This window comes from Pelophylax lessonae (assembly GCF_965119305.1).
Source record: "Pelophylax lessonae genome assembly, chromosome: 13".
Lineage (NCBI taxonomy): Eukaryota > Metazoa > Chordata > Amphibia > Anura > Ranidae > Pelophylax > Pelophylax lessonae.
In genome coordinates, this window is record NC_138780.1 from 49,981,559 (window position 1) to 50,006,400 (window position 24,842).

Below are 24,842 nucleotides of genomic sequence, written 5' to 3' on the forward strand. Positions count from 1 at the left end.
CCATTTTTTTTTTTTTTTCCATTCAGTGTGATACCTTTTGAAAGTATGTTAATTGCACTTTAAAATCTTTTAACATTTTATTAATCCTCAGACCAACCTTGTTCAATTTATTCATAAACAGCATTGAGGACGGGATCAGTAGTTCAATATCAGTTTTTGCAGATGAGACAAAATTGGCCAGGGCAATAACTGCACAGCATGAAGCAGATATCCTACAGAATGACCTGGACAAAATAACGGAGTGTGCTACGACATGGCAAATGAGGTTTAATGTGGAGAAGTGTAAGGGTTTGCACTTGGGGACTAAAAACATAAAAGCAAAATAGACTTTAGGGGGGGGAACCTTTGGGGGAATCAAAAATGGAGAAGGATCTGGGAGTCTTGGTAGAGGATAGACTAGGCAATAGCATGCAATGTCAAGCGGCAGCTGTCAAAGCCGGCAAAATATTAGCATGCATAAAGAAAGGGATATATTCCACAGATAAAACTATAATCCTACCACTTTATAAAACTCTGGTCTGACCACATCTGTAGTAGTCTGTCCAGTTCTGGTCGCCAGTCCTCAGGAGGGATGTGTTGGAGCTGGAAAGAGTCCAAAGAAGGGCAACTAAACTAATTAGGGGATTGGAGGACCTTAATTATGAAGAGCGTCTACAATCGCTTAATTTATTCTCCCTGGAGAAGAGACGCCTGAGAGGGGACATGATAGCAAATTACAAATACCTCAATGGTGATCTCAGCATAGAAAAAAAGCTATTCAGTCGCAAGGATTGCATGAGGACGCAAGGACATACAATGCAATTAGAGGAGAAGCGTTTTAACCTCAGGCAACGCAGGGGGTTCTTTACTGTTAGGGCTACAAGATTGTGGAATTCTCTACCACAAGAGGTAGTTTCTGCGGGGAGTATGGCTACTTTCAAAAGACTCTCAAGGATCAGAACATTAAGGGGTATGAGAGATGATTACGGCCACACACACCTACACAGGTTGAACTGGATGGACTATTGTCTTTATTCAACCTCAACTACTATGTATGTAATTAAACCTCCCCAAAAAAATTGCATATTTTTGTTAAAAAAAAGAAAAAAATCCTGTAACTTTTGTACAGAAGCTCTCTAGAAAAAATGTGTTAATTTTCTCGAAATACCGGATTGATTCTGCCATTTCCATGAACTCGCCATTAATAATCTGGCTGTTGTGTTGCCACTTTTGCTGCACATATTTATACATATAAGGCGCCATGATTTCCAATGAGTACCGTTCATATCTGTATGACTTCAAGTCAAAAGGACTTCAAAGTAATCCCTGCACTACTTTGGGACGATTTTAATGCGTTTTGAGGTCCAAGAACATAGGCATTGCTTAAGCACTTAAGCCCCAGGTCTATTTCGGACACTTTTTGTTTACAAGTTAAAATCTGTATTTTTTCCTAGAAAACTGCTTGGAACCCCCAAACATGATATATATATTTATATTTTAGCAAAGACTCTGGAGAATAAAGTGGCGGCATTTGCGCAGCGGTCTTTAAAACGCCATTTTTTGGGGGAAAAATTTAGAAAAATCACATTTCACTGCATTTATAAAAAAAGAGAGTAAAGTTAGCCCATTTTTTTTGTAAATTGTGAAAGATGAGGTCACGCCGAGTAAATAGATACCCAACATGTTATGGTTTAAAATTGCGCACACCCGTGGAATGGCGATAAACTACGGTCAATAGAAATCTCAATAGGCGACGCTTTAAAAATTTTTAACGGTTACCAGTTTAGAGTTGGAGTGTAGCTCTTTTTTTAAATTATTGCTCACGCTCTGGCGATCGCGGCGATACCTCACATGTGTGGTTTGAACAGTGATTTCATTCGCGGCTCGACTTCCATATACGTTTTTTTTTTTTTCATGCGCAAGCTAACGGCGACTAAAATTTTTCCTATTTTTTTTTTTTTTTTACTTTATCACAGGTTTTTAAAAAAAAAAATCTAATCACTTTTATTGCTGTCACAAGCAATGTAAACATCCCTTGTGACAGCAACATGCAGTGACAGGTACTCTTTATGGAGGAATCGAGGGTCTAAAGGACCCTAGACCCCTCCACTACACCTCCATGTATTCAAAACGCTGAAAACGGCATTTTTGAATACACTCGTTTTTTTGAATCTGCCGCCTTTAGCAGCAGAGTAACCCGGATGTGACGTCATGGACTCTGGGTTACGTCATCAGAGACCCGACCGAAGACGCTTCCTGCTTTGATCGGGACTCCATCCAGCCGGCAGACGTGCCGGCTGGGTGCTCGGATCTCCCGGTGGGACGGGAGACCCGGGCAAAGCCACGGAAGGCGGTGGGGGACGTCCCTTCCCGCTCGCCGGGGTAACAATCGAGCGGCTCCCGAGCCGCATCGGTTGCTACCGCCGGAAAGCCGACCGCCGGCTCTAAACAATGGTACTGGGGTGATGCCTTTAGCTAGAGGCATCACCCCGGTATAACACCGCAAAGTTTGCCGACGTAAATATACGTTACTTTGCGGTAAGTGGTTAAAGTCCAGTCAAAATCGTAAAAAAATTGCGCGACTTTTAGGTCGCACAAGTGTGAAAGGGGCCTCATGCATTCTAAGGGCTAAAGGGGTGATGCATGCAGACAAAATCTGGCCACATATTACATTTTTTCCTTCAGCCAGTCTGAAATCCAACAGATTTCTGTATAAATGATTAACTGTGTGGATGAATGAATCCCCCTGCTGCACTGTTGTATTGCTGGGAGTACCACCTGCTCAGTGTATGGCCAGCTTTAGTGTATGTAACCTCTATAAATGTAGTTTGGTCTGTTACATATACAATTAAAAGTATTTTGTATATCTGCTCGAAAATACGTGTTGCTTGTGACAGAAATGTAGAGCTATTCGGTTTGTTGTGCATACTTTGCATGTTATCTCTTTCCAGTTCTTGACATGGACTACTACAAAATTCTCCCCCATGTTGTTCGAGATAAGGAGTGGTGATTAAGTGGTTTAACAAAAGCCAACAGGGCAGAGTTGACACAATATGTGGGGTTCAGATCTGAAAAAAGGCATTAGTTGTCAGTCCACAGGAACGTTAGACATTGAGTGCGTTTCTGAAAGATCAACTGTATTTTATTGCAGGGTTTTTAAAGCAGTAGTGAAGTTCGCTTGTTTATACCTACAGGTAAGCCTATAATAAGGTTTACCTGTAGGTACAGTAAATATATCGTAAATGTGCGCTCTCAGTGGATGGAATGCCGGGAGTGACATCATTGCGGCTTGGGAATTTTTCCGGCCGGAGCCTGCTTACCCAGAAGGAAAACAAGTTGAAGATGGAAGCCCTGTCAGTGGTGACAGCACGCCATTGGAGGGCTTCATTTTAAGGCAAGTCTTTCAGAATGTGCTAGCATGCGATGTGATGCATACTAGCATATTATGCTCGAAGATTTTTTTTTATGGTTTACTATTGTTTTTAACCACTTGCCGACCGCCGCCCGACTATATACGGCGGCGGTCAGCCCCTCCCAGGCAAAGTGACGTACTGGTACGTCACTAGCCTGGGAGCGAATATGGGGTGAGCGCGCGCTGCTGGAGGTGCGCTCCCGCCCCCCGCTCGTACCCGAAGAAGCCGGCCTGTGTGACCGGCGGACCCGATGTCAGCTGGTCACTCGCGATCGTCGGGTAGAGAGGGAGAAAGGCAGGCGGCTAATGTAAACAAAGCCACCTGTCATTCTCCCCTGTGTAAAAGCACAGATCACTCGGTCCTGCTATGTAGGACCGTTGATCTGTGCTGTTACACAGACAGCCACATCCAATGACAGTAAGAAACACGCCCCTAGGGACACACTTAACCCCTCCCTCTCCAATAAAGTTAACCCCTTCCCTCCCAGTGTCATTTTTACAGTAACAGTGCATATGTATAGCACTGATTACTGTAGTAATGTCACTGGTACCCCCAAAAGTGTCAAAAATGTCAGTCAAGGGTCCGATCTGTCCGCCGCAATGTCGCAGTGCCACAAAAAAAATCGCAGATCGCCGCCATTACTCGTTAAAAAAAAAAACAACAAAAATCTTTCCCTTAGTTAGTAAACGCAATAACTTTTGCGCAAACCAATCAAAATACGCTTATTGTGATTTTTTTTTACCAAACATATGTAGCACAAAACAAATTGGCCAAAAATTTAAAAAAATATTGATTTTTACATTTTTTGGGGGGGGGGAATTTCATATAAAAAAATGTGAAAAATATTGTTATTTTTGCAAAATTGACGCTCTTTTTTTGTTTATAGCGCATGATCAAAAAATCACACAGGTGATCAAATACCACCAAAGGAAAGCTCTGTTTGTGGGAAAAAAAGAACATCAAATTCGTTTAGGTACAGTGTCGCATGACCGCGCAATTGTCCGTTAAAGTCACGCAGTGCCGAATCGCAAAATACTCCCTGGTCAGGAAGGGGGTAAAATCTTCCGGGGCTTAAGTGGTTAAAGCCTGAGAAGGGTTGCAAAGATGCACTGCATATTCATTTATTTTTTCTTTATTCATTTCCTAATGTACACATTAAAAGGTGAACCCTTACCTTGTTAACACACATTCAGTTTAGAATAGAAATAAAAAGCAAAACATTTGTGTGTATGTATGTGTGTGTACATATATACTATATTACCAAAAGTATTGAGACACCTGCCTTTACATGCACAGGAACTTTAATGGCATCCCAGTCTTAGTCTGTAGGGTTCAGCATTGAGTTGGCACACCCTTAACAGCTTCAATTCTTCTGGGAAGGTGTCCACAAGTTTTAGAAGTGTGCCTTTGAGAATGTTAGACCATTCTTCCAGAAGTGCATTTGTGAGGTCAGGCACTGATGAGGATGAGGTTATTAATGTGAAGGCGCCTTGTTCTTAGGGGATTTTTATGGATTATAAAACCTGCTGCCCTTTTAATTGCAAAATACAATAAAAGCTAGGTAACAAATGGTAAAAAGGCGCTGGTATCCCTGAATATAGAATTAATAACAGTGGTGCACCAGAATAATAATATTCTAAAAATAAAGTGCAATATCTGATGTGTAACTGAGTAGGCCTGGTTCGCAGTCTCTGCACCAATTCATCCCAAGGGTTTTCTATGGGGTTGGGGTCAAGACTCAGGCCAGTTAGGTTCCTCCATCCAAAACTCAGTCATGTTTTTACGGACCTTGATTTGTGCACTGATCTAAATCTTTTGGTGGAGGAGGGATTATGGTGTGGGGTTGTTTTTCAGGGGTTGGGCTTGGCCCCTTAGTTGCAGTGAAGGGAATTCTTGAGGCATCAGCATACCAAAACATTTTGGACAATTTCATTCTCCCAACTTCGTGGCAACAGTTTGGGGATCGCCCTTTCCTGTTCCACCAGAGCACGAACAAGGCCCATAAAGACATGGATGAGAGAGTTTGGGGTGGAGGAACTTGACTGGCCTGCACAGAGTCCTGACATCAACTCAATACAACACATTTAGGATGAGCCAGGCCTTCTCATCCAACTTCAGTGCCTGTATATTTGTGTATAAATCACTCCAACTGTGTTCAAGTCCAGCACCTGGAGATTATATCCATAGTGGGCTCCCAATCAACCAATCAAAAAAACGAGGATGCAATCTCCAGTTTACAAAAACATTTACTTCAATGGCGAGTTTTCATGCAAAGTTACAATCAATATAACGATTGCACAGTTTCAAACATCACTGCTCTTCATCAAGCTGCATGTAGTGCAGTGATGCTTAAAACTGCTTCATCCAGTGCTGGCCATGGTCATGTAACTAAATTCCCCCTCTGCCATGATCTGCTGCTTGAGAATTAACTAGCAGTTCCAGTGATGGGGCACGTTTTACACTTTCATTCCTACCCACAGTGCAGTGCTACTTGCCTGGGCATCTAATGGCGCTTTTCCACTGCATGTAACCGAAAGGTTTGGCGCGCTTTTGTGCTTTTCCACTGCTGGTACCGCATGGTATAGTGTCGGAACGGTTCGGTATGGTACGGTACGGCGGTGCTTTTCCACTGCATGGAACCGAACGGTACGGTACGGCTCTGAAAAAAACAGTACCTAGTCGATTGTGGTTCCAACAGGTACCATAACTGGTACCATATCCCACAATCCTTTGCATGCAGTCACTTCTAGCCACTGATTGGTCAGAGAATCCCACCCACCCCGTTGTTATCCCACCCACTTAACTTTAGTACTACTTTAGTGGAAAAGCAAACCGTACCGTACCGAACCGTTCCAACACCGTACCATACGGTACCAGCAGTGGAAAAGCAAACAGGGCCGAGTAAAGCCGAGCCAGTACTTGCAGTGGAAAAGTGCCATAATGCTAGGCCTAAGTGATGTCCTATGGAAGAGGGGAGGGATGCATAGTCCTGTTAGTTTTGGTTTGCTAAGCAAATAAAACACAAATGTTTCAGGTGGTCTGCCAGTTGATGGGGCTGCAGAGGAGTTCAGGCAGGGTAACAGCCTGCTTATAATAAGTCCCTTCTATAAAGTGAGCCTGTTATTTTGCCTAGTATGAGCAAAGTACAGGTTAACTTAACATTTGAATACGACACCATTTAGAAATATTCATAATTGGTTGCATTTTGCAGGCAACATACCATACAGCATATGGTTTTACATTGTGTCTAATAAAGACTTCTGTTAAACCTGAAACTTCAAATACTACTGAATGGAGCAACAAGTGCCAGGGAATTTCCTTGAGGTGTTTAGGGTACATCTGCAAAGTCAAGGAATCTTCCCTTTTTTTATGTTGGCCATGTGTTTTTTAGGATACCTGACGGTCCAGTCGAGCAAGGAGCTGCAGCAGGAAGGATACGAGCATTAGAGGAACAGCTGTTAAAAGCCAAAGAACAGATAGAAATGTACAAACAGCAATCCAGTAGTTCTGGTAAGTCCTAATTAATTTTACTAAGGAAAATTTTGAGAGGATCTGCCTTCTGCACCTGGAATTATTTTCAACAAAACAAAACCTATTGCAGCATAGTGTACCATTTATCAATCAATATGATTCGAAGCTGATTTGCCTGTGTCTCTTGTATGTATGCTCCGATTTAAAATCTATAAAATAACCAAACACAGCAAAAGTAGGTAAAGAAAAGGTTACTAGTTGCAACCTATATATGGGCATGCCCAGAATACATTGGGGAAATTGGCAGTATTGCACTTGCCTTGACAATATTTGGCCTTTTGTAAAATCTTAAGATGCATAATACAGTTACTAAATATATCAAAACAGAGATGGTACGTTGATTGGCAATATACTACCAACGGAACACCCACTAATTCACGCAACGTATCCTGTAAATATTTTAAGCAGTATAGTATGTCCCGTTAATATTTCCTATAGAGAAGGATACAACATTTTCTCTCCCTTTTTGGTATAAATGTACCTAATAAAAACCAATCCTACTAAAACACCGTAACATTGGGTTTTTGAAGAACTTAATAACTTACCCACTTACTCCCCCTTTACTTGACTTATTTAATTCCTCCCTTTGAAACTTTGGTTACAGGGTTTCATTGTTTGGTTTAAAGAAAACAGAAGTTCAGATAGTTCAATCAAAAGAAAAATCTATAATAAGAAAAGCTCCAAAGACAGAATCCTATACCCACAGTTGATCCAGAGGAAGTCCCCCACCCCCATAAAACATGGTCCTTTTTTGCTGCAGCAGGGGAAAAATAAATTCCTTTCCCCAGAAGACATTCAGATTTTCCCTGGATCAATAATCCCTGGTATTATTGCCTATAAATGTAAATATCCAGTGAATACAATTCTCCTAAAATCCTAATAAAGTCCTCAGGAGGGATGTGTTGGAGCTGGAGAGAGTCCATAGAAGGGCAGCTAAACTGATTAGGGGATTGGAGGACCTTAATTATGAAGAGCGTCTGCAATCGCTTGATTTATTCTCCCTGGAAAAGAGAAGCCTGAGAGGGGACATGATAGCAATTTATAAATATCTCAATGGTGATCTCGGCATAGAAAAACAGCTATTCAGTCGAAGGGATTGCATGAGGACTCGATGGCATACAATGCGATTAGAGAAGCATTTAAACCTCAGGCAACGTGGGGGGTTCTTTACTGTTAGGGCTACAAGATTGTGGAATTCTCTACCACAAGAGGTGGTTTCTGCGGGGAATATGGCTACTTTCAAAAGACTCTTGGATGTACATCTCAAGGATCACAACTTCAAGGGGTATGAGAGATGATTACGGCCACACACACCTACACAGGTTGAACTGGATGGACTGTTGTCTTTATTCAACCTCAACTACTATGTAACTATGTAACTACAGGGAGTGCAGAATTATTAGGCAAATGAGTATTTTTGAGGATTAATTTTATTATTGAACAACAACCATGTTCTCAATGAACCCAAAAAACTCATTAATATCAAATCTGACTATTTTTGGAAGTAGTTTTTAGTTTGTTTTTAGTTTTAGCTATTTTAGGGGGATATCTGTGTGTGCAGGTGACTATTACTGTGCATAATTATTAGGCAACTTAACAAAAATCAAATATACATTATACCCATTTCAATTTATTTTTACCAGTGAAACCAATATAACATCTCAACATTCACAAATATACATTTCTGACATACAAATCAAAAACAAATTAGTGACCAATATAGCTACCTTTCTTTGCAAGGACACTCAAAAGCCTGCCATCCATGGATTCTGTTAGTGTTTTGATCTGTTCACCATCAACATTGCGTGCAGCAGCAACCACAGCCTCCCAGACACTGTTCAGAGAGGTGTACTGTTTTCCCTCCTTGTAAATCTCACATTTGATGATGGACCACAGGTTCTCAATGGGGTTCAGATCAGGTGAACAAGAAGGCCATGTCATTAGCTTTTCTTCTTTTATACCCTTTCTTGCCAGCCACGCTGTGGAGTACTTGGACGCGTGTGATGGAGCATTGTCCTGCATGAAAATCATGTTTTTCTTGAAGGATGCAGACTTCTTCCTGTACCACTGCTTGAAGAAGGTGTCTTCCAGAAACTGGCAGTAGGACTGGGAGTTGAGCTTGACTCCATCCTCAACCCGAAAAGGCCCCACAAGCTCATCTTTGATGATACCAGCCCAAACCAGTACCTCCACCTCCACCTTGCTGGCGTCTGAGTCGGACTGGAGCTCTCTGCCCTTTACCAATCCAGCCACGGGCCCATCCATCTGGCCCATCAAGACTCACTCTCATTTCATCAGTCCATAAAACCTTTGAAAAATCAGTCTTGAGATATTTCTTGGCCCAGTCTTGACGTTTCAGCTTGTGTGTCTTGTTCAGTGGTGGTCGTCTTTCAGCCTTTCTTACCTTGGCCAAGTCTCTGAGTATTGCACACCTTGTGCTTTTGGGCACTCCAGTGATGTTGCAGCTCTGAAATATGGCCAAACTGGTGGCAAGTGGCATCTTGGCAGCTGCACGCTTGACTTTTCTCAGTTCATGGGCTGTTATTTTGCGCCTTGGTTTTTCCACACGCTTCTTGCGACCCTGTTGACTATTTTGAATGAAATGCTTGATTTTTCAATTATCACGCTTCAGAAGCTTTGCAATTTTAAGAGTGCTGCATCCCTCTGCAAGATATCTCACTATTTTTAACTTTTCTGAGCCTGTCAAGTCCTTCTTTTGACCCATTTTGCCCAAGGAAAGGAAGTTGCCTAATAATTATGCACACCTGATATAGAATGTTGATGTCATTAGACCACACCCCTTCTCATTACAGAGATGCACATCACCTAATATGCTTAATTGGTAGTAGACTTTCGAGCCTATACAGCTTGGAGTAAGACAACATGCATAAAGAGGATGATGTGGTCAAAATACTCATTTGCCTAATAATTCTGCACTCCCTGTATGTAACAATAACACTGTGGGAGAGATCCCTTTGTCAACATCACTTGTGTTGATGTGGGGATCTGTCTTTTTTTTTTTTTTAAATCTGTCTACTTTTATCTTGTCTGCAAGTTGGCCACAAGGGTAAGACCTCCTTTTTATTTTTTTTCTAGAACTGTACTTTTCCATATTTCTGGCAGGCAGGCAGTGTTCTGTTGGAACTGCCGTTTTACTGTTCCCAGCTTCTTTTTTCCAATAGACTTGTAATGCCTCCAGTGGAAGCACGCCGAGAGGCACGGGGAAACATAGAGAGCTGCTTTAGCTTTTGTTGTGCTTTGACTGCACTTGTACAGTAGTGTAAGCTCTCTTTGCTGACTGCAGTCTACTGAAATCTGATTCACTTAGAAGACAAGCCACTTTATGAAGGAGCTAAAAATTAATCGTAGTTCTGTTGCCTGAAAACACTCATTATTGTACCGCTCTCCAGCCCTCCGTTGAACAAACTTCTCACTTCCTCCTGCTACAGCCAAATATTTCAAATGTTGACTCATCAGTCCAGAGCACCTGCTGCCATTTTTCTGCACCCAGTTGCTATATTTTCATGCATAGGTGAGTCGCTTAGCCGTGTTTCCACGTCAGAAGTATGGCTTTTTGGCTTCAGTTCTTCCATGGAGGCCACTTCTAGCCAGACTTCACCAGGCAGTAGATGAGTGTACCTGGATGCTACTGGTTTCTACCAGTTCTGTGCTGATGGCACAACTGGACATCTTCTGATGTCAAAGGGAAGTAAGCATGATGTGTCTTTCATCCGCTGCATTAATTTTTCTTGGCCGACTGCTACGTCTACGGTCCTCATTGTTGCCCAGTCAATGGTGTCCTTAATGCTGAGAAATAGTCTGGTTACTTCTCCATATGATTAGGAAGGCGTGTGATTGGCCTAAAATTTATTCTGCAGCAGATCAATGACCCCAAACCTTTTAGCCAATTTAATTAAGAACTATTCAGCATAAATAATTGGGTATCCTGGAAGTGATGGTTTGGCACCCATGGGGCCCTGATAACATGATTGAGCCTGTCTGGGATTACATGAAGAGGCAGAAGGATTTGAGTCCGCCTACATCTACAGAAGATCTGTGCTTACTTTTATAAGATGTTTGAAACAACCTACCTGCTGAGTTCTTTCAAAAACTGTGTGCAAGGGTACCTAGAAGAATTGATGCTGTTTTGAAGGCAAAGGGTGATCACACCAAATATTAATTTAATTTGGATTTCTCTTCTCTTCGTTCATTTTGCATTTCGTAAATTGATAAAACAATTAATATATATCCATTTTAAAAAGCATTCTTACTTTACAATATTTCTTCACACCTGCCTAAAACTTTTGCACAGTACTGTGTGTGTGTGTGTATGTATGTGTGTGTGTGTGTGTGTGTGTGTATATATATATATATATATATATATATATATATATATATATATATATATATAATGCATACATACACACAGTATCTCACAAAAGTGAGTACACCCCTCATGTTTTTGTAAATATTTTATTATATCTTTTCATGCGACAACACTGAGAAAATGACACTTTGCTACAACCTAAAATAGTGAGTGTACAGCTTGTGTAAATTTGCTGTCCCCCTCAAAATAACTCAACACACAGCCGTTAATGTCTAAACTGCTGTGAGTACAAGTCAAAATGTGCAAATTGGGCCTAATTAGCCATTTTCCCTCCCCGGTGTCATGCGATTCGTTAATGTTACAAGGTCTCAGGTGTCAATGGGGAGCAGGTGTGTTCAGTTTGGGGTTATCGATCTCACGCTCTCATACTGGTCACTAGAATTTCAACATGGTACCTCATGGCAAAGAACTCTCAGAGGATCTGAAAAAAAGAATATTTGCTCTACATAACGATGGCCTAGGCTAAAAAGATTGCAAAGACCCTGAAAACTGAGCTGCAGCACGGTGGCCAAGATCGTACAGCGGTTTAACAGGACAGGTTCCACTCAGAGCAGGCCTCGCCATGGTCAACCAAAGAAGTTGAGTGCATGTGCTGAGCGTCATATCCAGAGGTTGTCTTTGGCAAATAGATGTATGAGTGCTGCCAGCATTGCTGCAGAGGTTTAAGGGATGGGGGATCAGCCTATCAATGCTCAGACCATACGCCGCACACTACATCAAATTGATCTGCATGGCTGTCATCCCAGAAGGAAGCCTCTTCTAAAGATGATGCACAAGAAAGCCCTCAAACAGTTTGCTGAAGACAAGCAGACTAAGGACATGGATTACTGGAACCATGTCCTGTGGTCTGATGAGACCAAGATAAACTTATTTGCTTCGGATGGTGTCAAGCGTATGTGATGGTAACCAGGTGAGGAATACAAAGACAAGTGTGTCTTGCCTACAGTCAAGCATGGTGGTGGGAGTGTCATGGTCTGGGGCTGCATGTGTTCAGTTTGGGGTTATCGCTCTCACGCTCTCATACTGGTCACTAGAATTTCAACATGGTACCTCATTGCAAAGAACTCTCAGAGGATCTGAAAAAAAGAATATTTGCTCTACATAACGATGGCCTAGGCTAAAAAGATTGCAAAGACCCTGAAAACTGAGCTGCAGCACAGTGGCCAAGATCGTACAGCGGTTTAACAGGACAGGTTCCACTCAGAGCAGGCCTCGCCATGGTCAACCAAAGAAGTTGAGTGCATGTGCTGAGCGTCATATCCAGAGGTTGTCTTTGGCAAATAGATGTATGAGTGCTGCCAGCATTGCTGCAGAGGTTTAAGGGATGGGGGATCAGCCTATCAATGCTCAGACCATACGCCGCACACTACATCAAATTGATCTGCATGGCTGTCATCCCAGAAGGAAGCCTCTTCTAAAGATGATGCACAAGAAAGCCCTCAAACAGTTTGCTGAAGACAAGCAGACTAAGGACATGGATTACTGGAACCATGTCCTGTGGTCTGATGAGACCAAGATAAACTTATTTGCTTCGGATGGTGTCAAGCGTATGTGATGGTAACCAGGTGAGGAATACAAAGACAAGTGTGTCTTGCCTACAGTCAAGCATGGTGGTGGGAGTGTCATGGTCTGGGGCTGCATGAGTGCTGCCGGCACTGGGGAGCTACAGTTCCTTGAGGGAACCATGAACACTAACCTATACTGTGACATACTGAAGCAGAGCATGATCCCCTCCCTTTGGAGACTGGGCCCCAGGGCAGTCAGACGACCACTGCCTTGCTAAAGAAGCTGAGAGTAAAGGTGATGGACTGGCCAAGCATGTCTCCAGACCTAAACTCTATTGAGCATCTGTGGGGCATCCCAAAACGGAAGGCGGAGGAGCGCAAGGTCTCTAACATCCACCATGTCATCATAGAGAAGTGAAGGTGGACTCAAGTGGCAATCTGTGAAGCTCTGGTGAACTCCATGCCAAAGAGGGTTAAAGCAGTGCTGGAAAATGATGGTGGCCACACAAAATATTGACACTTTGGGCCCAATTTGGACATGTTCACTTAGGGGTGTACTCACTTTTGTTGCCAGCAGTTTAGACATCAATGGCGGATTGTTGAGTTATTTTGAGGGGACAGAAAATTTACACTGTTATACAAGCTGTACACTCACTACTTTACATTGTAGCAAAATATTTACAAACATGTTAGGGGTGTACTAACTTTTGTGAGCGTGTGTGGGTGTATGTATATATATATATATATATCTATAATGTGTGTGTGTGTAAAAACAAGGGGAATGAAATTGAGTGTGTGTGAATGATGTGTGTGTGTGTGTGTATATATATATATATATATATATATATATATATATTACAGTATATATTTTATATACACACACTGCTCAAAAAAATAAATGAACACTTTGAAAACACATCAGATCTCAATGGGGAAAAATATCATGCTGAATATCTATACACGGATATGTACTGGGTAATCTGTTAGGAACGAAAGGATGCCACATCGTTTGCTGGAAATTAAAATTATCAACCTACAGAGGGCTGAACTCAGACGCTTGGAAAATCAAAGTGAAAAAATGATGCAGCAGGCTAGTCCGTTTTGCTGAAATTTAATTGCAGCAACTCAAAATGGTACTCCGTTTGTATAGCCCCCGTGCTTGTATGCATACCTGACAACATCGGGGCATGCTCCTTATGAGGCGACGGATGGTTTCCTGGGGTATTTCCCCCCAGATCTGGACTAGGGCATCACTGAGCTCCTGAACAGACTGAGGTGCAACCTAGTGGCGTCGGATGGACCGAAACATAATGTCCCAGAGGTGTTCTATTGAATTTAGGTCAGACGAGCATGGGGGGGCCATTCAGTGGTATCAACTCTGTCATCCTCCAGGAACTGGCTGCATACTATCGCCACATGAGGCCGGGCATTGTCTTGCACCAGGAGGAAACCAGGACCCACTGCACCATCGTAGGGTCTGACAGTGGGTTCAAGGATTTCATCCCGCTACATAATGGCAATTAGGGTGCCAATGATTAGCCTGTAGAGGTCTGTGCATCCCTCCCATCGATATGCCTCCCCACACCATCGCTGACCCACCAAACCGGTCATGCTGACCGATGTTACAGGAAGCATAACGTTCTCCACGGCTTTTCCAAACCCTTTCACGTCTGTTACTTGCTCAGGGTGAACCTGCTCTCATCTGTGAAAAGCACTTGACGCCAGTGGCGGACCTGACAATTCTGGTGTTCATTGGCAAATGCCAATTGAGCTCCATGATGGGCATTGAGCACAGGGCCCACTAAAAAACGTTGGGCCCTCAGGCCTCCCTCATAAAGTCTGTTTCTGAATGTTTGGTCAGAGACATTCACACCAGTGGCCTGCTTGAGGTCATTTTGTAGGACTCTGGCAGTGCTCACCCTGTTCCTCCTTGCACAAAGGAGCAGATACTGGTCATGCTTATGGGTTAAGGACCTTCTATGGCCCTGTCCAGCTCTCCTAGAGTAACTGCCTGTCTCCTGGAAACACTTCCATGCTTTTGAGCCTTTTGGCAATGGCACGTATATCCTCGAGGAGATGGACTGCCTGTGCAACCTCTATAGGGACCAGGTATCACCTCATGCTGCCAGTAGTGACACAGACCCTAGCTTAAATGCAAAACTAGTGAAAAACATTCAGAAAAGATGGGTAGGGAAAAAAAATGTCCAGTGGTCTCTACCTGTAAAACCCTACCTGTTTTGGAGGTCGCCTCCTTGTTGCCCATCTAGTGCACCTGTTATTAACACCAAAGCCGCTGAAACTGATTACCAACCCCCTCTGCTACTTAACTGAGCAGATCAATATCCCAGGAGTTTAATTGACTTGATGCTATACTCTGATTAAAAAGTGTTCCTTTAATTTTTTTGAGCAGTGTATATATATATGCCAGGAGAGCTGGACATGGCTGTAGAAAGTCCTTAACCTATCAGCAGGATGAGTATCTCCTTCTTTGTCCAAGAGGAACAGAATAAACACTGCCAGCGCCCTACAAAATTTCCTCAAGCAGGCCACTTGTGTGACTAACTCTGACTAAACAATTAGAAACAGAATTCACAAGGGTGGCCTGAGGGCCTGATATCCTCTATTGGGCCCTGTGCTCACTGCTCAGCACTGTGGAGCTCGATTGGCATATGCCATTGAACACCAGAATTGACAGGGCTGCCACTGGTGCCCTGTGATTTTCACAGATGAGAGCAGGTTAACCTTGAGCACATGTGACAGAAGCCATGGAGAACGTTATGCTGCCTGTAACATTCAGCATGACTGGTATGGTAATGGGTCAGTGATGGTCTGGGGAGGCATATCCATGGAGGGACGCACAGACCTCTACAGGCTAGACATGGGCACCCTGACTGTCATTAGGTATCGGGATGAAAACCTTGGACCCGTTGTCAGACTCATATGCTGGCGCAGTGGATCCTCCTGGTGCACAACCATGCCCGTCATGTGGCAAGAGTATGTAGCCAGTTCCTGGAGAATGAAGGAGTTCATGCCAGTGAATCGCCCCCATGTTCCCCTTACTTAAACCCAATAGAACACCTCTGGGTCATTATGTTTCAGTCCATCATACACTGCCAGCATTGCACCTCAGCCTGTTTAGGAGCTCAGTGATGCCCTGGTCCAGATCTTGGAGAAAATACCCCAGGACACCATCCGCCGGCCTCATTAGGATCATGACCCCACGTTTTCAGGAATGCATACAAGCAAGTGGGGGCCATACAAACTACCAAGTACCATTTTGAGTTGCTGCAATTAAATTTCTGCTGCATCATTTTTTCACTTAGATTTTCAGGGTGTCTTTGAATTCAGCCCTCTGACAGTTTATAAATTTAATTTCCATCAAACGCTGTGGCATTCTTTTGTTCCGAACACATTACCCAGTCCATATCATTATAGATATCCAGCATGATAATTTACCCCATTGAGATCTGATGTTGTGTTTTCAAAGTGTTCCTTTAATTATTTTGAGCAGTGTGTGTGTGTGTGTGTGTGTGTGTTTGTAAGATATATATATATATATATATATATATATATATATATATATATTACAATCAAATGAGATGAACAGCACTCAGCCGTCAACCAGTGCAAAGCAATCAGGCCGTCCCACAGGCCATATATAAAGAAAATGTCAAAAGAGATTGCTGCACATAAAAACTTTTATTGGACAATCCAATCCGACATTCACAAAAATTTGTCAGAACATGTCCATAATTACAGTTTCAAGGCTTTGCGGTTAGCGCCCTTCCTCAGATCAGAACATATCTGTTCAAAGAATCTATACTCATGGTTTAAATACGACATCTTTATTGGAACCACCTGTCACATTAAGCAGATTATACAAATCAATCAATAACATGTTAATTATTTAGCAGAGAAGAAAAAAGGATCCAGTGTATCAGCTCAATCCAATCACGTTCGTCAAAGGCATCCATATATTGTCCTAATATTATAAAAAAATATATAAAAAGGTACACAGAATACATATATATCAATCCAAATGTATCCATATTTGAGCCAAATAGATGTAAAACCTAATAAATCCATAAATATCCTATAATAGGTAACTAATAATTGTCCAATACAGTCCTCCAACTCAGGAGATTTACATGGCTTCTTCCGCGTCCGGATGTGAGAACAACTTCCAGGGACGCTACGGGGAGAACATGGTAGCGGATCACTTTCGGTGGGCCCGTCGAAAGTCTCGTAACCGCTCTTGCATTTGAAACCGGTCAGGAGGGCGACAGTGTCGTTGAGGACGGACACCCAGGGCCTCGGGGCCGGAGGAAGCAGGGCTGGCCGGAATGGACACCGGCGGGGCCAAGAGGGGATCCCCTATCTCAGAGGGTGAACAGACCTCTGGACCAGGGCTGGAGGGCTCTGTTGGAGCGGAGTTCAAAAGTTCAGAGTCTCCCCAAGCATCAGTCTCAATGCCTCCTGATCCAGTAGGAGCAGATCCTTGAGATACTGGAGGTGCAGCCGATGTCAGGGATTCGGGCAGCTGAGAACGAGGACGCAATTGGTCCGCATGCCTTCTGCAAATGGAACCATCTTCCAGGCAGACCCGATACATTTTGGGTCCCAAAGTCTCTGCGACTATAGCAGGAAGCCAACGAGTGTTGGAAGCGCCATAAGATCAAGCCCATACCTTTTGCTGGGCTGTAAACCGGGGAATCTCGTTGTGTTCGACCCTCTTGTCTTGGGACTGCCGTACATGTTCCTGGACCGTTTGAGGGCGGAGCATATCCAAAACAGTCCATGGCTGCCGACCCAAAAGAAGTTCAGCTGGAGTTTTCCCAGTAGTTGCATGTGGTGTGGTTCTGTAAGCAGAAAGGAAGGAGTCCAACTGCTGGGGTGACAGGGACTGTTGTTTACTTGTAGCCACAGTAGCTTTGAAATAGCGTTTGAAGGTCTGTACAAACCTTTCTGCTTGACCATTTGTAGCCGGGTGGTAAGGTGCTGTCAATTTGTGTTTGATGTTGTGGGCAGTCAGGAAACTCTGAAACTCCTGGCTTGTGAATTGTGCACCGTTGTCTGTGACAATTTCTCTGGGGTATCCAAACGTAGCAGCGAGATGTAACAGTATGGAAATCGTCGCCTTAGTCGTTGGCTGGGTAACAGGAATGACCTCAGGCCACTTTGAATGGGCATCAATAATGATCAAAAAGGTGTGTCCTCTGATCGGGCCTGCAAAGTCCAAGTGTAGGCGAAACCAGGGGACCGTGGGCCAAGTCCAGGGCTGGACGCACCCTCGAGGAGGGTCTCTTGCAGTTTGTGCACATCCAGCACACGCATTCACATATGTCGTGATATCGGAGTCGAGGTTCGGCCACCACACATAGCCTCGGGCCTTTTGTTTCATACGTGTGCCCCCGGGATGACCAGTATGTAGCAAGTCCAGAATGTGTCTCCGGAGGGTCTGTGGAACGATCACTCTGTCTCCCCATAAAACACAGTTGCCAGCCACAGTTAATTCCAGACGCCTACGGAAGTAAGGTTCATAATCCTGTGTGACAGTTGCAGGCCAACCGTACCGTACCCAGGAGAGTATTGTCTGAAGGAAGGTATCCTTGGCTGTATGGGCTGCTACTTCCCCGGAAGACAGAAAGGACAGGCTGGTGTAACGACAACTCTTGACAGGTGAAGAAGAGTCTGTTAATGTCCTTGTCAGCCGGGACATGGCGTCCGCATTAGCATTGGCATCATGGCTGCAATACTGGATTTTGTAGCTATATGCTCCCAAGAATAGGGCATAGCGTTGAAGACGGGCCGCAGTCGTCTGGGAGATGCCTTTGTCAGGGCTAAAGATCTGAAGGAGTGGTTTATGATCAGTCAGTATGGTGAATTCCCTACCATACAGGTAAAGATGAAACTTCTTAATTGCCCATATGAGCGCCAGAGCCTCTTTGTCAATGTGAGAGTAATTGCTTTCTGCTTTTGTCAAGGACCTGGAGGCGAATGCCACTGGTTTCTCTGACCCATCTGGTAAAACGTGAGATAGTACAGCCCCTAGACCATAGGGTGAGGCATCACAAGCCAAGGTGAGAGGCCTTTGGAGGTCATAGTGCACGATCATGCGTGACGCCAACAGCTTTCGCTTAGAAACTTCAAAAGCACGTTGGCATGCAGCCGACCAGTTCCATCTGGAGTGTTTCTCCAAAAGCTTGTTCAACGGAAACAAAGTGTGTGCTAGATCCGGCAGGAATTTGTGGTAATAGTTCAGCAAGCCCAGGTATGATCGCAGCTGTTGGACGTTGGTTGGGGCTGGAGCTTTTACTAAAGCATCAACTTTGGCTTCCGTGGTGTGTATACCCTCTGCATCCACAAGGTGGCCAAAAAACTCCAATTTAGGTACCATGAATTGGCATTTCGCTAAGTTCACTTTTAGACCCTGCTCTTGGAGTCTGGCCAACACAAGCTCCACGTTACGCTTGTGTTCCTGGTCCGTCAGGCCCGTGATGAGCATGTCATCTAACAGGCACTGTGTGAAAGGAATGTCTGCCAAAATCTCATCCATTTTGCGTTGCCAAATAGCTGAGGCGGAGGCTACACCAAACACCATCCGATTGTATTCATACAGTCCCTTGTGAGTGTTGATGGTTAGAAACTTACGGGACGAAGGGTGGACCTCAAACTGTAAATAAGCTTGCCTGAGATCAAGCTTGGTGAACTTTTGACCTCCTGCAAGAGAGGCAAAAATGTCATCTACTCTGGGTAGGGGATACTGGTCTATCTCCAGTTGAGAATTTAGTGCCATGCGGAAATCGCCACAAATGCGTAAGTCCCCATTCGCTTTCTTTACTGGTACAACTGGTGATGCCCACTCGCTGTGCTCTACCTTTGAGATGACACCTTGTTCCTCCAGCCGGCTTAGTGCAGCTTCCACACCTGCTCGGAGTGCGAAAGGTACCGTCCGAGCTTTGAAGAACCTAGGCTGGGCATTGGGTTTCAGCCTGAGTCTCACACAGTCATGCTTTTTTTCCCAAATGGTGATCAAAGACTTGTGGGAATCGCTGTTTCAGGGATTCCACCCATCCCTCGTTATCTCTTGATGTGATGGTCACAGTGTTGCAGGGGTTAATGGCGATGTCTGGCATGCCAAAGTGAGCAATCCAGTCTCTCCCAAAGAGAGGGGGTCCCCCATGTTCTAGGATATACAATGGCATTCTCTTTGTCTGACCCTTGTAGGATACCTGTACTTTCACGTAACCCAGTGGGTGGAGTATCTGCTTTGAGTATGTCTGCAGTTTGATTGGTGTTGGACGGACAGTTGTTCGGATCAGAAGTTTTCTCCATTGTTTCTGGGTGATAACTGAAACTGCTGCTCCTGTGTCTACATCCATCTTGAGTTTCTTTCCTTCCACGGTTACCTCTACAGTCATGTAGAGGTAACCGTGGTAATGATTAAGCACACAGTCAGTGTGTGAAACGCGTCTACCTTGTCACGATTGTCATATTTGGATGTCCAGTCAATAAACCTGGATTTTGACTCAACCTGGAGTGCTGCCAATTCCTTTTCTTTTACCTCTACAGTCATTGCTGAGGGTGCTGAATGCATATGATGTATGTCCAATCTGTGGAGCACTTCCTCATCCTCTGATTCCGATGACGATGTATATCTTCCCTTCATATATGCCTTTGTCCTGGTGTTCAGAGGTTGTTTATTTCGCACCTTCTTACTACGGCAGACTCGTTTCAGATGGCCTGCCTTTCCACAATTATGACAGAGCTGATCCTTAAACCGGCAGACTTTGTGATCATGGTCTGTATTCCCACAACGGTAGCAAGCTGACTCCCGGCTTGGTGAGAGTCTATATTTACCGTTAGCTGCAGTTTGCTTGACTGCTGTTCTGAAAACTTCCTCTTTAACCTGGGGGTTCAATCTGCTCTGGGGGTTCAATGCCTCTGTATCTTTCACAGCCATTTCCATCACTGAAGCTATCTCAATTGCCTTTGTAAGGGTAAGGTCTTTCTCTGTTAACAGTCTCTTTTGGCTAGACTCACTATTCAGTCCCATGACAAACTTATCCCTCAGTGCAGTAGGTAAATACTCCCCAAAAGAACAGGTTGAGGCTAGTCTGCGAAGGGCGAGCACATAAGCCTTAATATCTTCACCTGGCTGCTGCTGCCGCTGATAGAACCTGAATCTTTCTGCAATCTCTAGTGGTTTAGGCTGGAAGTGATTCCCTAACAGTGTCAGGAGCTCTGCCAAAGTCTTAGTTGCTGGTTTTTCAGGGAAAAGGAGATCCCTAACAGTGTCATATGTCCTAGCACCAACCACTGTCAGAAATACTGCTACTTGCCTGTCGTCTGGGATGGCATTTGCACAGAAATATTGTTCTAATTTTTCAATCCAGGAGCTCCACGATGTCTGTTCGCCATCAAATTCACTTAATGTCCCGATCAATGACATTTTCCTGCTGGGCTCTGTGGGTTTTGTATTCAGCTGACAATCCAGAGTTTTTTTTCTTCCTTTCCTTTCTCACATGGATAGTAACCTTGTAAATCCCATCCTCGTCTCCACTGTTATATTCTCCGTGTTGTGAGAGACACAGGACTCTGGTCTGGAACAACGGTTGTTTATTCAGGACTCTCTGTACACTCCAGCATGCATTACAGGACAGCTCTGCATATCAATACATCTCTACATGTGTCTCCAAGATGGCCACTCTGCCCCTTGACCCTTGTCATCACTCCTGGGTGGAGCCAGCCTTAAAGTGACAGTACATGTGAAACCCTTCAGGTATAACAAGTTGAATAAAAAGATGTAAATTGAATTCCAAGTTTAACCCCTTAGGTTGTAAGCTATCAAGCGTATGTATCCATTAAACCTCACATTTTCTCAACATTGGGTCTCGATTACCTCCTCTATGGTTCTTGAGAATTCCATCTATGACCATAAACTTAAGCTGAGAAACCGCATGCTTCTGTTCCACAAAGTGCCTTGCTAAAGGTAGCTGTACAAGTTTATCACGAATCGAATATCTATGTCTAGCAATTATTTCCTTAACTTTCTGTGTAGTTTCACCAACATACACCTATCCACACGGGCATTTGATGATGTATATCACATAATTAGATTGGTAACTGTGAGGGATTAACTGATGAGGGAAGTAGAAGATTCGGTTGTTGGCTGATGGCAGGATAGCCAACCTGAAGAGATGAGTTTTCAGGGATCGCCGAACTGTAGACAGACAGATTGGGGTAGTGCATTCCAGAGGATGGGAGAGGCTCTGGAGAAGTCCTGGAGACGGGCATAGGAGGAGGAGACAAAGCTAGAGAGCATGAGGTCTTGGGAGGAACAGAGAGGATGGTTTGGGTCATATTTGGAGATGGATGATGTAGCTTATGGCAGATTTGTAAATGGCTTTGCATGTTATTGTTAGTGTTTTGAATTTTATTCAATGGGCAGGGGGAAACCAGTGGAGGGATTATAAGCAGTTTATATACACTATATTGTGTTAATCTGTAGTAATACAAGGTGAGCACGTTTGCCATTTTCACTACTATGGGTGCATTTGGTGTACTCTTAAAAGAGCCCTCTTCACACACATTTCTATAGATTACATGTATCCCTGGGGCTGGCACAAGGTTTGCTGTTTCACCAAGTGCTTATATTATAATGCTAACTCTGCAAAATATCATATTTAACTAAAGTTGATCTATGCTGCTGTTTTGTAGTGGAATATTTATATTATATATGTCTGCAAAAGGAGCAGGCACCCTAGAGACACCCTAGACACCCTAGAGTTTTTTAATTCAGCGCATCAAAAGCTAACACACATTTAAACGGTAAAAAAAAAAGGGAAGGGAATAAAAGCGTTATGAAAAATAAGTGTTAACTATAATTTTAGCCCCAAATTTTAGGGTTAAAAAAACTAATTCTGGTTAACTATAAATTTGATTTGAAAACCATGTCTCTGGTACAGAGCATTTTTTTTTATTTGATGCTTCAAAAAAATGCAGATTTAAAGTTTATATATCAAAAAGAAAAATTCTAAAGGAATGAAGGGGTTGATAAAAGCTAACTAGGCTTCACTAAAGCTGGCCATAGATGGTTCAAATCTCGGCCGGGTTCAGCAGGGACCAGCCCAGATTTGAACCATCTATAGGCAGGCTGTTTATACCCAAATTGATCCATCGATTGGCTTGGGTACAATCAGCATGTTGGATTTTTAGATGAGATTAATGCCAGAGACTATAGCCACTAGCAATATACAATAAAACAGAATTTAGCCCTGGGACTTTAAATGAGGTGAACACTGGTGGCCACTTGATATGGAGTAAACATACTTTCTGAATTTAATAAAAGATCAACAAGATAATGTTCATACACCAAGTGCATAGAAAAATGCCAAACTGATTAGTAGTAGCTACATGGTAAAATGCTTGAAAATTAAAATTCTATTGATAAATGATGGTACAGAGGCATCTTTAAATCTCGACGCGTTTCACGAGCTACATCTCACTTCTTCAGGAGTGGATGCCTATAAAACATGTCTATAAAATAGAATATCAATTATTTAAAATTAGAAAAGCTACAATTTCTGGGGAAATTGTGTGAATTGTTCTTGCCTCCACCAGTCATATTGTGAAAACTATCAGGACTATGGCTTAGCCGTGGACATTTTTAGTGGCAGCAGGGATAGCTGAACATTTTGATATAAGATTTGTGTAGGTGAAAATGAGGGAGTGATGGCAGTTTAGAAATCATGTCCTGATTTTTCAGCTCACACTCTAGCTTTTGTCACTCGGCTGGCTGCTCACACACCTGGGTTCCTCTGGCAAATCACTCTACAGCAAGGGCAGAGAAGAGCGGTTAAAAACAAACTGCTCCAACTTGCTCACTTCACTGGCAGTTGCCATTTTTAAACGGTTGCAGTTTAAAAATTATAAATCCTACAGTGAAGAGCTTTATATTGTTAGAATCACAAGACCCAGACCTACATTTTGATGAATAGTATGTCTCTGAAATATTAAAAATGAAGGCACAGTCGCAGTTTAGCAATTGAGGTGGCTAGAGTGGAGATTCAATGAATGTCAATGAGCGGCTTGAGTTGCAAACAAATGGTCATATTGTGAAAACTTTTAGGACTTTGGCTTAGCCGTGGACATTTTTAGTGGCAGCAGGGATAGCTGAACATTTTGATATAAGATTTATGTAGGTGAGCCTGAAAATGAGGGAGTGGTGGCAGTTTCCACTCTAGCTTTAAACATTCCGCCATTCATTCCTATGGGACCAATTTTGCCACAAAAACGCTGCTATTTCGTGAACCATTCGGCAAAACGTTCCACAAAGTAATAGCACACCAATCGGGAACAATCCGCATGTTTTGGTATATTACTGTCTATGTAGTGTAAAAACTGTGGGAGGAGTTAGGGTGGTAAATTTGGCTATAATAATAAGAATATATATGTGAGATACAGGGTTCGTACGGTCATTAAAAACCTGGAAAAGTTATGGAATTCTGAGATGACACTTTCCAGGCCTGGAAAGGTCATGGAAAAGTACGATTTTACAAATGTTTTGGAAAAGTCATGGAAATCTGGGGAGGAGCGGGGGGGGGGGGGGAGCGGCGGGCAGCGGCGGGGGGAGCGGATGCTTAAAACTTTTTTATTGCGAATTAATGTATAATTATTTTATTTTATGCTTGTGCACATTTCCGGGTCCGCAGCAGCCGAGGAGTAGATCATACACCAAGCACCAATCGCTGGCAGCGGGGAGGGCCGGGCTGCGGTTTGCCTGTATGTGACTGGCCAGCAGCAGCAAACCAATCACAGGCGGCGGAAGCGTCACTGGAGGGCGGGCCGCTGCCTGTGATTGGTTTGCTGCTGCTGGCCAGTCACATACAAGCAAACCGCGGCCCGGCCCTCCCTGCTGCCTGTCATTGGCAGTGTTCCCTTTAAGGTGCGCGCGTGCGCGGACGCGCAGTGTAAATTGCGTCCCGCGCAAGCACCTAGTTAGACGGCGCAGACGGGGCGGCAAGG

General features: G+C 43.6%; 1 protein-coding gene across 4 annotated transcripts in view; it reads left to right on the forward strand.

The window, feature by feature from the left end:
• FUT8 (fucosyltransferase 8) overlaps positions 1-24,842 on the forward strand; it is a 326,750-nt gene that overhangs the window by 176,370 nt on the left and 125,538 nt on the right. For all 4 annotated transcript variants that reach the window (XM_082242939.1, XM_082242938.1, XM_082242941.1 and 1 more), the window contains one exon: positions 6,784-6,902. In XM_082242939.1, coding sequence (XP_082099065.1) covers positions 6,784-6,902 — 119 coding nt within the window. The remainder of the gene's footprint in view (positions 1-6,783; positions 6,903-24,842) is intronic.